General features: G+C 38.6%; 1 protein-coding gene across 5 annotated transcripts in view; it reads left to right on the top strand.

Annotated features, from left to right (window-relative positions):
• Positions 1–17,603, top strand: part of zeb1b (zinc finger E-box binding homeobox 1b) — a 55,311-nt gene that overhangs the window by 29,066 nt on the left and 8,642 nt on the right. For 3 of the 5 annotated variants that reach the window (XM_027177548.2, XM_027177553.2, XM_027177549.2), the window contains exons 2-3: positions 8,585–8,743; positions 17,343–17,498. In XM_027177548.2, coding sequence (XP_027033349.1) covers positions 8,585–8,743; positions 17,343–17,498 — 315 coding nt within the window. Of the gene's footprint in view, positions 1–2,322; positions 2,476–8,584; positions 8,744–12,258; positions 12,478–17,342; positions 17,499–17,603 lie in introns of those variants that run through there. The other 2 variants (XM_027177550.2, XM_027177551.2) reach the window with 2 other exon arrangements.

Below are 17,603 nucleotides of genomic sequence, written 5' to 3'. Positions count from 1 at the left end.
ACACACAGATATCCTCTTTCACCTTTGTACACATCAATGCTTTTATTTACAATAGGAACAATAGCATTAACATTGGGAGATTATATAAAGGACTTTTCCCATTAAACAAAGATTTGGCGCCCGGGCTGTACCAGTACAAACGTTCCAGTTGAATGGTTTTGGGGTCTGGTCTTGCTCATGTATGGTATCAACAGGAACTACTGGTTTTTGGAGCCAGCAGAATGTTTGTTACTAATGGTTTATAGATTCTTCTCCACATATACAGTATGTGCTGTTTTAATACTCAGCAACTTCAAAAAATTCCATTGCAGTACATGATTATTACAGCCAAACGTCTTCAAGTCTTCCGTGAGGTTTTTTACTGTGGATTTTCGAATGTATTGTTGAATCTGTTGAAACATTGTGTGATTGCACATTTCTAATGAGCACATTAGAAGTGATGGTGTTCACGTCATTCCTGTTAGTCTTTGCACACCAAAATGAGGTCAATACTAATTGGTGAAAAATGTACTAGTGTTGGTTCCTGTTTGGGCCAGTCCTTGTTTATTATATTTGCTGTGGGAAAAAACAACACCTAATGTGTTTATGTCTGCTTGTGAGTCTAAGGGACCTGAGCACTGAACCTAGTATAAGGATAAGAAGTCAGAATAACCTGCTGACACTAGATACCTTGTGCTGTGTAATTATGCCCATCTTATAATAATATCATTAGGATAAGCTGAGAAAGAGAAAGAGAGAGAGAGAGAGAGAGAGAGAGAGAGAGAGAGAGAGAGAGAGAGAGAGAGAGAGATGAAGATGACTATTCTGGGTCTTTTTTGTTATGAGTTGTTCACTTCTAAATGTAGCTTTCACCATTGGCTTCTCGCACAGCATCAAGTCGCATCCCTCATTATGTTATTGGAACAAAATAACATTATCCACTCGATAAACAGTGAGAGCAGTGAAGAGAGTCAGATACAGCACACAGCAGGATACTGAGTCAAGTACTGCATTATCTGTCACCATTGCACCAGTTCTGTCTCCTGGGAATAAAGCGTCTCCTAGAGGCCAGTGTATGTTTTGCAGCTCAGTCAGATGCCATCAGATATGTAAAGACTGTTGTACAAGATGTCTGAAACGAACAATTTACCTTCCTAGTAATACCATTACAGATGCTAGCATTGTTTCTACTATACATTTATAACTATATGATGGAAAAATTTAACACTTTAAATGCCCTAAAGTGAATTATTTTCTTATAACAGTGCGAGCTAAAGTCATTTATTCCTCTTATATTGCAGCAATTTGCCAATGATTGGCATTTTTAATATATTAACGAGTGACGTTATGCTTTTTAACTATTTATATTTATATTTAATGTTGTGGAAGATAATCAGAACAATCATTTACATTATAAAAGGTATAAACAGATTTAAACAGTCTTTCTCTCTTTAGTAATAAGTTAATGGACTGCCGTTATGGAGTTTGCAGAACGCACAAAATACCGTCCTGAAGATTCCTCCTGTGGAGGAATATGTATAATGCTGATACCAGAGACTTGTTTAATAATCTTTAAATAAATAGAAAACATGAGTTAACTTAATCTTCATGTTTTGTGTAATTATTGTGTAATGAGAACTCTTGTATGTTACATTGATCAACTTTCCTGGAGGAAACATATATAGATATTTAGAATTTGAACTGCGAGTTTATTTGCGAGTATGTGTGGAGACTGACTTTTGTTTGATGTGACAGATCTTTCTTGTTGTGGTTAGAGATTGTGTGTGAAAGAGAGAGAGAGAGAGAGAGAGAGAGAGAGAGAGAGAGAGAGAGAGAGAGAGCGCGAGAGAGAGAGAGAGAGAGAGAGAGAGAGAGAGAGAGAGAGAGAGAGAGAGAGAGAAAGCTGGGTGGGGATGTGGTTACGAGTGTGACTGTGTCTGCATGTGTATGTGTTTACTTCTATGTGTTCTTTTATGTGTGTGTGTGTGTGTGTGTGTGTGTGTGTGTGTGTGTGTGTGTGTGTGTGTGGACTTAACCAAGGTTAAGTTAAGTTAAAGTTAACATGTTTATTGCAAAGAGCAAACAATTTCAGAAGGGTTTGTTGTTTTTTCAGCTCCTTTTTGTGGTATCTCATGATTTGAATATACAAGAACAAAAGTCTCCCTCTTGCTCTTCTATGTATTTGTGAATTATGTCTTGTGGCAATGTTTAGAGCAGGATTAATGGGTGTGTCTTCATTTCTACCTTCTGTGCTACTGTGCAGTAGGACTGTCAAATTCCTTGTCCAAGATCACATCTGGGAGCTCCAGAGTGGCACAAGAGAACTTTGAGAGATAAAGAATTAGAATTTGAGAAAACTGGCTCCTTGTATGTTAATAACATTAACAGCCAGTTGTAGGCATCTGTGTGTTGTGTATGTTGAAGAAGGTGGATAGCAGTTTCTAAACATGTTATCTGTCATGTGACAGGGGAAAGCTGAGTGGTGTTTGGAAACGGGTAAGTGTCCAAATTGAGGAAAAGATACAGAGCAAAAAAAAAAAACCAACTGGTTTGTAATGTAACTACTTAAAGATTTACTATTAAAATATAATTCAATGTTAATTTGTATAATTCATACTGTTGGAAATGCCTGTAGAAATGCATGTTTCATGAAATGTAGAGAAGCAAATTTCCAAAATTTAAATTTTTTATAAAAGTATAAAGATGTTATTGTTGCATTAGAAATGTACTTGCAGAAATCGAACTAAACTGAAATAATTTGAGACAGAATACAAGTAGGTGTAATTTAAAGAAAAATAAAAACGAAATATCCTGCGAGCCCCTTTTTAAAACCGTAGGGTTTTAGGCAAGTTTCCCTTCCACAGCTTCATTTTTTTCTCCGGACAGTTTAGCTGCAGCTTCAGGTTTATCTTCATATCCTTCACAAAGTGGCATGAGGGCTTGGAAAACCCATAATGGTTCATAATCATGTTTTCATTATAAACTTTGCAGTATTTTGGGTTTGAGAGCTCAGAGTTAATTTCAGAGGGAAAATGAGTGTTTGTTTAAGAGATAATACTGAAGCCCATGAGTGGCGGGTGAGGGATGAGGTGGAGCGTGTTAAGCGAGCTCCTTCAGCCCTGGGGAGTGATGCTATGTCAGGAATGTCCAATCATAACACTTATTTGGAGTGAATGTGTCATGGCGACACATCGGTGTGTCAGCTTTTCCTACCTTTATTGCAACCAACACAACACTCACACAACTGTTATGGAGCTGCATTTATTACATAGAACCAGCAAGCCAAACAATATTCTATTTAAATGCTGGTGATTTCATTTAGTTACATATAGTGCACAGTTATGGATGGGGAAGTGTTTATAATCACGCTATCTGGTGTCACCCAGATGACGATGATTCCATTTTAAACCACATACAGTATCGTCTCTGGAATTTCTATATTTCTCTAAAGCTGCTATTTCCAATTGATTTTTTTTATCGCTATAAACACTATATGAATAAAATTCAACTTACAACTGTTACAGCTTTCATCAAAATTGCCCATTACCAACAATATTGATTTCAACCATTGTGCCCTGTTTATGCTAATCATTCACATTGATTCCTTTAATTTATTCTATATATTATTCCAAACCAACTTGTAGTTGTGAATCTAAGGATGTATATACAGCAGAATTTGTGTGTTAAGGTACTTATTACACAGTACAGCCTTTGGAACAGATGTACATTAACAAAAACCACACATTCAAATGTTCTCTGTTTCAGGATTATTTTTCATGACATTTCATGACCAAAAAAACCCTCCATATCAGTTCCCTGTTGCATCACTCTAAAGTGTGGAGAAGTTTAAGGGGGTGAATACTTATGAAAGACACTGTATAGAGCTTTGTCAAAACAATAGATGTGGTAGATTATGTGTTTTTATAAAGAAATTGATTTCTTAACCCTTTAAACAAATATACATTAGTATATGTAGTGACCTATATTTATGTTGAGCATCTGGTGTGTAATGTTTTTTTGAAATAAACTGTTTATATCTCTAGTAATAAGTAAATATGTATAAATAAGTAAATAACAATAATAATAATAATAATAATAATAATAATAATGAAATACTAAACATAAAATGATGTTGCTTATATGGAATCAGACTTTCCTCCCACACCTTTAAGCAGACTTAAGCAGAAGGCTCTCTGTAGAAAGAGGAAGTGATCAATGTTGGGGTTGCTGTACGGTGACCCATATAGTTTTAAATGAACTGATTACCTGAAGAGTTATTTAAAAGTTTAATCATGTCACGTTCCTAAAAAGACTTTGTGGTTTGATGGAAGGGGGTCAGGATTGCTGAACGTTATAAAGCAGTGCCAGAGAATGAGCTAGCATTCGTTAACTCATTAACATTTTAATCATCAGATGCATCTCCCTTTATACTAACAAAAGCTTCACAGCTCTCACTGATGTCATCTTAATGCCAAATCAGTAGCCTTTGTCTGTTCCTCTGTCTTCAGTGTTTTTTATCGAGAAGAAAGAAAAATGGCATGGATCAAATCATCTTCATAATCTTGTGGCCCTTGTGGTTTTATAATTAGTATACAAGTAGCTTTGTCTAGACAGTGTATGTTCTTTTTTCCTCTAGAGGTGTGTGTCTGTGTGTGACCAGGCGCTTTGTGGGATTATGCAGATCCCAGGTTAGGTGGCATTTATCTGCGGCCTGTGGCAGGTGCCGGCCCGCAGGCCTCAGGTTTTAATGGGCAGCTGAAATGCACAGACTCGTGTTGGCTTTCATTAGAAGGTCCAAAGAACAAACCTAGGACTGAAGCCTTCTGGGAAAACCAAGCTACATCAGTGCTTCAAAAGAAGAGAGGACAGGAGGCGCAGCAGTTTTAGATTTGGTCACATTGATGAGTGTGAAGCATTTATATAAAGCATAATCCATTACGAACATAAATGATGATATACAGTAGATAATGTGAGCGAGGGCTGTTTGTCAGTAAACAGCTGTGTTATTTGTAGCGTGATGCTCATGTGGGATTTTGCGCTTGAACAGGTATGCAAAATTAGTGTACAGTGTTATATGTACAGTACAGTGCTGTTCTTTGATGCAGGCGCCTCTACCATGTTGTGGAAAAAAACAACAGTGGCACTTTGTTTTTGTGCTTAACATTTTTTAGTGTTAATATATGCAGTGCTTAATGACCCCTGTTTTCCGTTGGTTCTGTGTAGCGCTCCCTGTTTGTGGCCAAAATAATGTCGGTCATTTCTCTTATCGTCGTGTTTGTTTAGTCACTTTTCATGCGTGTAGCTCCTACAGGCAGTAATGAACGCTTTCAGGTGTGACAGTGTAACTCTGTCTGCAAGAATTTGTCACGGATCAGTCACTCACACACCTTCTTACACACATTATGTGCCCCTTGCCTGCACTGCCTGATGGGTTATATAGTTTTGCCTGGTGGTGACAGTTCTAGTGGATGAGTTACTGTACTTATTTAATGCATATGAACATTAAAGCCTGTGCATGCTTGAGTCAGAGAGGTAACATACTAAATCCTGCAGATTCATTCGAATGAGACAGACAAAAAATAAGAGATCAAGAAGATGATGTAGAGATTGGCCGATATTTGATAACAGTATTAAAAGAGTGTGGGTTAGAGAGGGAGAAAGAACTGAAAAGATTGCAAGGGATAAAAAGCACAAAATCAGCTTAATGTAAATGTATTAGGGCAAGCAGTGGAGTTGTGTGTGTGTGTGTGTGTGTGTGTGTGTGTGTGTGTGTGTGTGTGTGTGTGTGTGTGAGAGAGAGAGAGAGAGAGAGAGAGAGAGAGAGAGAGAGAGAGAGAGAGAGAGAGCTCCATAGCCAAGCCCTGTGCTGACTTTGCGCCTCTCAAAGGAAAATTGATTTGGCCGGGCTGAAGAGAGGTACTTAGATGAGTGGAAAAGAGAGATGGGATGAAGGCGGTGTATAAAAAATGGCGGTGCTTTGGCACACCTTACGTTTCTCATACACTCTTTCTTTAACACCTTTTCTATTCTGTTTCTATCAATAAAATACACTTTAGCTCTTGTATGTGTTTCTGCACCTGAATTAAACATTAAGGGAAAAACACCTTGACTCTTCTCATAGTGAGTAAATGTCACACTTGTTTAATCCAATGAACGACTACAGGACTGAAGCGTATAATCTTTAGGGAGGAACTGTTTTTAGTATAGTATGTATACTGTCATGGCTCACTCACTCACTTATCTCAGAACAGTGTTATCTCTCTCTCTCTCTCTCTCTCCCTCTCTCTCTCACTCTCACTCACACTCACACTCACACTCACACACACACACACACACACACACACACACACACACACACACACACACACACACACACACACACACACACACACACACACACACACACACACACACACACACACACACCGTTATAGACGTTATTCACATCCACACTCATTTCCTGACTGCAGTGTTCTCTTTAATCTGTAAACAGGAATCAGGAGTTTGTCTGAACTAGTAAACATGTGAACTCTTCTGACTGCCTCAAATGTGTCTGTGTTGCTTTAAACCCAGCAGGACTCTCAGGGCAACAGTAAGAACTGAAGTATATTTGCAAATCTCTATAGTTATATATCATCTTTCTGGCTGTCGGGGTTAAATCCAATTTTTCATGACTGAGCTTGACTACAATTTATATTAAAAGCCAGTCTAGGAACCTCATAGGATACATCAGGATATAATTTATTATATATTTTATGTTACATCTTCACAACTCGATCTTTCGTGTACTGCTGATGGTTACGAAACAGACTCTTTAAGTGTGATTTATGCTGCCAGCTTGGTTCCAGCTCCATTCAGCCAGCACTTACCTTAACGAATGAGAACTCGTTAGGTGAGGCTACCGCTCCGTCATTCCCTCGTCTAATAGAACGTCACATCATGCTGAGCCAAGCACACTCACTCCTGCACACGTACATACACATACACACACTGCTAATTAAGGTCGTCTGGTCAGCTACATCAAATCAATGCTGCTTAGTCTTATCTAAGTAAAACAAGCATACAGATTAGGAGGTATTAAAACAGTGAGGGCCGAGATCAGATCTGGAGTGATAAAGGAACACTGGAGTCATAGTTACAAACCGGTACTCTCTAAGTAGTGTTTATGTAGCAGGACTGCAGAAATATTTACTTTACCTGATAATCCAATACTATGCCGATATGACTAACATGTCTCCTTGTGTTTGTTAACCCTTTTACCAGTATACTGGCATCTTCCCTGACCTGACATCAGTATAAACAAATAAGTTATCGATGTAAGCCTTATGTAAAATAAGTCAGGACACTGTTGATGTTCAGCGTGATACATTTTTACCTCTGTTCAGATAACCTCATGTGGAATTTTAGTGGATGATGATAATATCTTTTGAGCAAGCTCTTTGGGGCGTCAGAGAGCGGAAGTGGGTTTGATATCACAGTTTACTTTGAAGATTTGTGTGGAAAAAAATTAACTAACGCTTCTCTTTTTAATTTATCTATGAAGATATTGCCCCTAGTAGGCTCGGTTATGAAAACAAAGTCCTGAGAGTCGCCTTTCATATGAAGCTATAACCACTACCGAGGAGTGTAACATGACAAAGAAACTCAATGCTGAACATAGACACAACAAAACAGGCGCAGATTCTATTGTTGAGTCTCCAAAGTTCAGGTTGTCCTGTTGTGATTAATAAAAATGTACAGCTCCTAGTCAGCCATGCTCACACACCCTCAGTTTGTTTAAATACTGTATTAATACTGTTTCTATATTCTCATTAGCAGAAACATTAGTGTTATCCACTGAACAATAGACAATAGTAACTGTCGCTTATTTCAGATATAATAATGAGCATTGCATCATCCAGTGTTCCCAGTTCAGTCCTTAGATCACATTACAGCCAGTGCGCAGTTTCAAATGTACTGCTCCTTTCTGCTCTCCAGTTCATCCAGGGTGTATTCCTACCTCATACTCTGTGTTCCTGAGACAGATTCCAGCTCCACTGTTTCCTCCTTGTTATGGAAGAAGAAACTAATGAAATACAGTGGGATTAATAATATTTTAATCCTTGTGGCACACTGTGAGATCTGACAGCTGAACCTGCGGTAACTAAATTTAACAGTGTGTTGTCTGAAGGGGATATAAATAGATGAATACTTCTCATGTTCTATGGGTTTGTTTGCTACTGTAATGTGAGTGATGTTGTCTAATTGGCAGCTATCTCGTGACTGAGAGCTAAAACTCAAACTATCATGGCACGAGGCAGAATTTGTTGCAACGTGGGTAGAAAAAATGTACCACGCCATGTCAACTATTCTGATTGACTTATACTGGCCAAGTGCTCAACAACAAAAATACTACACAGAGCAGTATAACAGTGATTTACTACTTTGATTAAATAAAACAAATATGTGACAGGAAAGTCCTGATCCAACATTCCTGCTCTTTCTTTACTCCTTCACACAGCCCACTTCCTGTGTATATATTCCCTTAGGTTGTGTATTTGTCCCTCACTGCATCCCTTTTATAAACACCTCTCTTTAATGGTTTCCCTCTTCTATGTGTGTGTAGTGAGTAACTACAGCCATGTACTGGAAGGCCAGTCAGACTCCGATGATGAAGATAAACTCCATATCGTGGAGGAAGATGGGACCCCGGTGGAGGGAGCTGACGGTGACAGCGCTGCCCACGACGATGACACCAACGGCCCTGAAGACAGATGGGATGAAGGTAACATTCCACCTAGTGGTATTTTTTTCTAGAGGAAAATTTTAATTCAAAGTAATATTGAAGTAAAATCCTTGAATTCTGTGCAGTAACCCAAGATATATTTTTAGTATTCATGATTTAGACATCTTTTTTTGATTGATGATTGAAAGGCACGTGTTTATCAGGCATTAGCAGTTAGAAATTTGTTTTAAATAAATAATGTAATGCTAAGCACCAGAATTCCTGGCTATTAGCTGATGAATGAGGGTGTGTGAGACATTAGTGATTTGGGAGGATCTGGAGATGATTTGAGCTGCTGTAGAGCTGCTGTTGTGTTTACAGCACATAGAGTGTATTCAGCTTGTGTGTGTGTGTGTGTGTGTGTGTGTGTGTGTGTGTGTGTGTGTGTGTACTACATGAGTGGGATCAGGTAGTAAAATAGAACTAAATATACTGGCCTCACAACTATCAGCACGGTGGTGTACTGGAGTGGAGAGATTTAGAGAAAAGAAATCTGCCTCTAATAACAACCAGGATTTTCCTGACATCCCTGAATCTTGTGTAAGTGTGAGATATACACACTTCTCTGCCTACACTACCCTTAACTCATATGCTGTAAAACATTCATTAGTAGTATCAGATCTACAGTATCGACTCACCCTTGTTTTTTCGTTTGTATCAAATTTCAGCCTCTCCCACTCATTCCCCTGTTGCACTTTATGCTCTCCATCCTCTTTTTTGCCTTTCTCTCCCCCTACCTAGAGCAGAGGCAGACATACCGACTCTCTGTGGGCTCCATGTTTGTTTTAAAGCCTCCCTGCACAACCCCACCCCCCACCCACCTCCATTTTATCCTCTTGTCTTTACAACAGAGTCTCACACTGTCTTGCTCCCTTTCAATCATCATGATTAAAAGCAATCACTGCCTCATTGCGTGCTGTCGACTCTCATTCTCCCCCAGAATGAAACCGAACCACTCGAGTTCTCAGGGATAGTACCATGGCTGCACAGGCACTTTTCCAGTTCATCTGTTTCTCAGATGAAGCTTTTATTGTCATTTCAAACATATATAGCTGTTGCAGTACACAGTGAAATGAGACAACTTGAGCTACAGTATAAGGACTTAAGTAAGTTAGTCTTAGATACATAAAGTGCAACTGTGCCAGGATAGGTGCAAACAGTGCAGGACAAAAGACTTACAATACAAGCAAACAAAAAGTACGTTACACTTAAGACAATTTGCATGTGCAGAAATACTGGCATGAACACTTCATATTCTAGCAGCAGTGATATAAGCTATTGTAATTTATTGTGCAAAACACATAGCGACTGAATCGACTGCGACTGTCCAACTGCATGTCCTTACACAAGCAGGTGTAACATTCTGTGTATGTCGAGAAGACAGAGCCGACAGGAGACCAAGGGAATTAAAATTGTCCCGGTGTCAAAATTCACCTCAGGATCCATATACACAGGCGTTCTGAATGCGCATGCTGGACGTTTTTGAGAAACGGTTAAACAAACGACCTGAGGATCAAAAGAAGGTGGCTTTATTCCAGTATTGCAAAACTTAATAGCTGCTGAAATCGAGAAACTGAGGGAGGAGAGCGTGCGCTCTTTCTGCCTCCCCCACCCGAGTCCAACCGAGCTACATTCCCTAGCACGTTTTCTTGGAGTGTTTACAAAGATTTTATGATGGTTTCACAATTCGTAAATTATACATTCTCAAGCTCCGTTGGCAAAACATTTCTTCCAAATGACCCAAGCTTTCTAGTGTGATTTGGAAACTTCCAGACATCTCAAATCATCACATCATAAAAAAAAAAAACTTTACTCCAGAAAAGTGGCCTTGACATGCATATGAAGCAGGTAGAAGAATGTGTGTTTAATATGGAGCTGATCAGAGCTCCTGGGGCCTCATTTATCAGCACTGTATTCAAAATATTCCAAATGTATTCTAATGCATAAAGCTTTAAAATTGAATTCTCATATGCAGAATAAAACTGGGATATATCACATGCGTAAAAGAAAGAAGGAAGTTTAAAAAATACCAATTGTTTGTTGTCACTATGTCACTGCTCATTGAAACACAGACACAATATACCACAATTAATCATATATGGTATGTAGGCCTCCAAAAAAAAACTCCACACACACACAAGGTGGAGGCAGGAATCGAACCCCCAAACCCTGGAGGTGTGAGGCAAACGTGCTAACTACTAAGCCACCGTGCTTCCCAATGATAAAACATCATAAAGTAATAAAGTAAAGTAAAATAAAAATAAAAAGAGTTAGTTATTGTTAAACCATGAGATGGGATTTCAGCTGTGATATCGGCTGGATCTCTCTAAATTCAGCAAAGGAGCAAGATAAAGTCACAGCTTCAACACGTCAGTACTGTTAACCTTTTATGTAATTTGGCATCTCGCCAAACATGCCGGTATTTACATATGACTAAAAAGCAGAAATGTATTTAATAGATAATTCAAATTATTAACAGTCCGAACCAACGATCAGACGTCGCCTTCAGACAGCCGCTTTCCATTCAAGGTTTATTTTCCACTGTACACAAGCTGTGTGTAAATAGACGCACAAACCTTAACAAATATTTATTTCATATAGAGCCCATATTTCGTGCTGTTCATATACAGAAGTTACATAAAATGTAAATACCTGTGCATAGCATTCATAAATGATGGCTCAGGAGTCAAGGAAAGAAAAACATGTAGAGTAAATCAGATCTGTGTAGTGGTCTGGGAAAACCTATCGAATCTCTCTGGGGCTGAATTCAAGCTAATGGACAAAAATGACCAAAAAAATTGACCTAAACACTGGGTCAAATTTTTTTTTTACTTTTCATAATACAAAAGCAAATATACATATTTCATACATAACGTCCTCATCTTACTTAGGCTTTGCTGTAAAGATTTAGCTAGATAGATACTTTTATATGTTATTTATAACATATTGATCTAAATGCAAATTAAAGCAAATTTTAAAAAATATATATAAAATGCCAAACAGTTTGTAAAAGGTCCCAGGCCATCACACATACAAACGAAACCTGCAAATGGTTAAGATATCGTGCAAGCTGACTAAAAAGGTCTCTTTTGGTATGGGTGTGTGTCATAGCTCTTTCTTGTTATACATATTGTATATACATGGCACTACAGCAGAACATCTCTCCACCCTGCAGCTCTCCACACAACAGCACACAGAACTGAGCTGAATGACAGTCTATGATCACCTTCACTGTCTAATTTATACCAGGCGTGTTCACCTTAACAAGTCCAGTTTAACCAGCACAGTTACTAACTAATTGCATTCACAGCTGTAATGAGAAACCACCGAGATTATCTTTGGGAGGGTACGACAGGCAACACCACGGGCTTTGACTCGGTTATTTCACGTGTTCGATAATTGAATGAATGAGAGACAAATGGAAAGAAAAGCAGAATAACATTTCCCTTTAACAGGAGGATTTTCTTGTTCGTTTCATTAAAGATATTCTGAAATAATGGACTATTATTCCCTCAGTATAAAATGCATTTTTTAAAGTTTTTCTTTAAACCCCTTAGTGGAACGGACAGCGTGTTCATTCAGTTAGAACAGTTAGAGCAGCATGGAAGGATTTTAATATGATTAGTCTCTTGACAGAGAGTACGGTAAGAAATGCAAGCAGGTGAGTCATGGGGAACTTCCAGTAGGATCCTGACACAAAGTGAACACCGTTATTTCTGGGAAATGTACTGCAGGTATGCTTGTTATTGTACATGACTAGCCTGTGAATGATCAGTTTAGGCTGTAGATGTAGTGTTACTTACTGTAGTATTTTACCTGGCACACCTGCTTATGTTACTGTATATTCTGTGAATAAAATTCCACCAACAAAAAGCCCCTGAAACATATCCTCGGTATGCATCCGGCACTAAAACCTTTGTTGAAAACCCTTCGTACTTTCCATAGAACAATTTTACACCAAAGTGGTGTGCTGACTCATACTCATCTTTGCATCACATCAAGTGATCCGCTTGTGTGCTTTCTGATCTTCTACCTTAACCTGGGTGTGTGCAAGTGGCAGAGGAAGTAGACACGTACAACTGCAGCCTTCAAACAACATTAAAGTAACTTACTAACTATGTAGTAAGCTTTGTTCGTGTTTTTCTTTTTTTCAGCAAAGCCAGGACTTTCTTTATTTCTGGCATCAGTCTTTTGTAGATCTCCCATTTTACTGAATGGACTAATAGAGTTTGAGAAGCTTGTGGGAATATGTGGTTTAAACACAAGCTTACAAAGAGCAGGTCAACATCTGAATGTGACCTCAATTGTATGTTCATTATCATCACTAAGCATCGAGTCGCGCCCACCCTTTTCTTTCTCTCTTTCTTTCTCTCTGAATTTGTTTGTTGACTGAGAAATTCATTTCTTTAATTTTAGAGATTAAACTAAAACGATTGTTCTAGTGAAGACTAATCAGTAGTATCATGATTTATATCTGGGTCCATTTTTGGGGGGTTTATTATATTTACTAAGTCCTGACCTTTCAATATAAATGAGGCAATTAGATTAAAATGAATTCTTATAATATAATTTCAGAAATGCCTATAGTCTATCATGATCTATTTGAATTAAAGGCAGGGTCTCCGATTTTTGAGAAATGCTTCAGAAAACTGAGTCGGGCCGAATTTATAAACAAAAATCAAAACAACAATCAAAACAAACGTGTAGCCAATGAGCACAAAGAGGCGGGGCTTGTCAATATGTGGTGGAGAGAGTGTTCAGTGCGCATGTGTGACATTAGCGGAAAGCGGTTTTAACATTGACATGGAGGATAAAAACAAATAAAGCGAAGAAAGGCTTATGATAAGGCAAGACATAGGGCCGTGTTAATATAGGATCCGCTTTCCAGCGCTGGAGGGAACTGAAGGAGAGGGACGTAAAACATTCATTCACAGATTGGAGTTTCCCGAGTCAATAACTCCTGAGCTAAACGTTGTTACTACACAAATAACATCGTAGTAATGTAGAGAGGCAGCTACAACCGTGTTTTGTGTAGTAACAGCATTTAGATCAGGAGTTACTGACTCGGGAAATCCAACTTTACTTAAGACGCCAAGGAGCTTTTTTCCTTCTCGTTAGGTGAGTTACGTTGGTTTTGCTTTGTTTCACAGAACTAATATATGCCTTTGTCCTTTGCATGATTATGCTTGTGTGTCATTTTTGCTTGTTTGTTTATCTGCAATCGTATCGTTCTTCCCTTCAGCTACGATAAAGACACATTTCTTTCCGTTAGTTGCCTGGGTTACGTATGTATGTGTGGGCGGAGCTATCAATACAGGGGTGGGACCCATTTGGGTTAGGGGCGTGTTTGTTTTGGTGATTTCAAATGTCAACATTGGCTTTCAGAAATCGGAGACCCTGCCTTTAAGATATACTGTACATTTGAATGGATTATTTGATAATTTAGCAACTTGCTTAAACGATGAAATATTTTTCATCTAATATTCACATTCAACTAATATCATGGGCTGCTGTTTTATAGCTATTTTTGTACTGAATGTAAAGTTTTCACAAATGATCACAGACTTGAAGAAACTTTTCATTGTTGCTTATGTACAGTATATGTAGGGTTGACTTCCTTTTGAATGTAGCCAGGGTCTGTACTTTCTCAGTAAGTGTCACTCTGATGCTTGTACCAATGTGCTCCCTTTGTATAAACAACACTGCAGTAAACAGTCATACACATGTAGCTGGGTATTACAATGCACCTCAAGGGCAGTTATGGTGTGCTTTCATAGCCATTGTCACGGTCACTGTAGTAAAAGTCACAAAGAACCAGAGCAGAACACTGAAAACCTTAAAAACCTTTGAAAAAAGTTTGTAGAGGAAAACTGTTTGTCTCATCCAGTTTGTGTGGTGACTGTCTCATTTCGCCTAGTAAGCATCTGATAAGGAAATGACTTTGCTGCTAAAAAAAAAAAAGGCAGATTTGCTCTTTTTCTCATCTTCTTCAAGCTATTCGTGTAGAGCTTTAAGCTTTGGAAATCTGTGATTTATGTAATCTATAAATCCACGTTTCCCACTCTAAGCATTTGCCCGACTCAAAGCGCCATTTCTTTATTCTCCCTGATAAAGTCAATGCAAAAATCTTGCATGCTGGACAGATGTACACTGCCACTGTCCCTCACCTGTATAACAGAGTCAATGCTGCTGACAGTGAAGTACAAGGTAGAGACGGTGGTTATTTTGCTCGCCCCAACCACCCACATACATACATCTCTTTAAATCGTTCTGACACCCAAATGCACAATTGTCCTCAGGTGTTCTGAATGTTGTTTTGAGTTGTGAGCGAATGCCATTAGTTGTAATTGCTGACATTGCGGACTCATTTCGAGTGTGCACGCATGAGAAAGTGCAGAGCTCAGGCAGGAGATACACATATGTAGCCTCCGGGCTTGCTTTTTCCCAAAGCTTTCATTTCTTCCCTCTCTCTCGTTAGTGAGCGATAAAGAAGTAGAGCGCAGTGCTCCAATTAAGCGGTTCATTTTACAGGAGGTTGAGCACAGTTTGTGCATTAAGGGATATTGGGAAATCGAGAGATTGAGTTAGCTATTCAGGACTAATTTGTTTTGTTTGCTTTATAAGCGGGCTAAGCGGCTCTTGCCTGTGTGACTTTGATTTTATAATTATGACTTTGATCTTCTAATTATGTGGTGAAATCCTACACACACCATTTGCTTTTTCTTTCTCTTTCTGAAACACAGAGTTCACATATGACGTCTAACGGATTGGGGCTTTAATGCACATTTAACATTGTGTAGCACTAAACCCAGTATACTATCTGTCACTCGATATCAGTGTTTGCTGATAACAGTCTTTGTTTTTGGGAAAGAGAGCTTGTTGTGGAAATCAAGTGATGCTGTATGGGTGTACTGTGCCCTATACATTTTATCACCCTGGCTCCTTATGCATGCCCGAGACAACTAATGATGAACAAATATGTAATGACATATTTACTGGATCAAAGCAACTATGATAAAATACTTTTTACTAAATTAATTTTTTTCCTTTATTGGCAGGTTAGAGCTGCAAATGTACTTCAATTTCACTGTGCATACATAATAAGCACTTAATGTTGACATAGATTTCTGCATACATTATGTGTATCTGGAGGATTAAAAACTGTCCACACTAGGGGGCGCTGTAGTGCTGAACCATTCATTTTTCTTTTACCACAATGTCTGCAGAAAATGGTGGCTGCAGAGGATATTTGCTAAGTTATTGTTCATCTTATATAGACATAAACAGTGGCAGCCACACGAACGTCAGTGGCATGTTAGGTCATTAAATACACCCTCAGTCTGATGTCACATCACAGTACAGTGTCCCTAGTGGTCATGTCGGTATTGCACCACACGGACACATAGCATTCATTTCTGAATTTTACTGCAGGAAATATGTGGCAGCCATTATGTATACATGTGCATGTTACTAACAGCAAGTACAGTGCTTTTACAGTACAGCAAGTACAAACTTTAGACTGAATTAATCATTGTCGCATCACAAAACTCAAACGGTTGCTGCCGGGGCTGAAGTAAGAATCTGTTCCATCTTTGTGGATTTCCTCATACATGTCACTCTTGCTCTTTTGAGACATAAAGAGCTCCACATACAGCCAGGTATCTGCAAGTATTTTCCATCACAGCCCAATGTCTCCTGACTTTACTAATGATATTTCCTTCCCAACAAGGAAAGAGAGCTCATTAGCTTAGGGTTTGGGTGAGTGGTGGGGAGTGTCATGACCGATACAGGCAAATGTCTCATCCATCATCAGATTCAGCTGAGTACCCATTACATATTTATGGAGATGTAATGGTCATGCAGAGTTTAGTTTACATACTAATCGAACACACCTGGCTCTAATGTTCATTCGCTCTACAAGACACTGATTAGCTAAATCAGGTGGGTTAGATTAAGACTGGAAATAAACCAAGTCTGTTAGATTTGGAATTATTATATAAAGATTTACAGTTTCCAAAGGAGCTTTGTAGCCTGTCGAAAGTATTACTCTGGCTTTCATAAACCATATGCCATGTTTTGTTTTGCTTTTTATTTCTTTTAAACAGAAATATCCTCAAATTGTCCGGGTCAATGAATTACTTAGAAGTATCCTTTTCAAGGAGCAGTTTGTGCTGTAAGAGCCGTCGGCTAAACTGCAGTAAATCACTGACGATCCTTTACCATAGATGATAAATTAAGGGAAAAGTGTCTAAAGTAAAGTTTTAGTAATGTCTAGGGAGCCACCAGAGCAGCTCTACTGTGCTTAGGACAGATTTTACACATCACTTTGTACTGGAATTATGCATTTCTTCTGAAATATATACGTATATGTTTTTATATTATGGTGTTTTTAATGATGATGTTGGCAAGTGCTGTCCATAACATCAGTCCTAAATTTCCCATAGATGGTCATTTGGGATGAGTGCTGTATTGGAACTATATTGCAGTGTAGTAAACTCTAAAAAAGTGTGATGAACAGACAAACAGCACCTTTAATGGTACAGAATAAACAAGACTGTATGCAATAGTATGCAATAATAAAAGTATGCTTGTGTTGTAGTAAAAGAGGAGGGTGTGTCAGAGGAGGATGAGAGGAGCAGAGATGCTCTTGTTGAGGAAATGCTTCAGCAGGGAGACACGGCTGTCATCTTCCCAGAGGCACCAGAAGACGAACTACGCCAAGGAACACCGGAAACCAGTGGCCATGATGAGAATGGTATATATATATATATATATATATGCTACATCTAACCTAAAGGAAATAATAACTGCAGTTTTCATGACAAGCCAAATCTCCCCTGCTATATATTCCTATAATGGT

This window comes from Tachysurus fulvidraco, chromosome 8 (assembly GCF_022655615.1).
Source record: "Tachysurus fulvidraco isolate hzauxx_2018 chromosome 8, HZAU_PFXX_2.0, whole genome shotgun sequence".
Lineage (NCBI taxonomy): Eukaryota > Metazoa > Chordata > Actinopteri > Siluriformes > Bagridae > Tachysurus > Tachysurus fulvidraco.
This window is presented reverse-complemented; position numbering and strand designations above follow the sequence as displayed.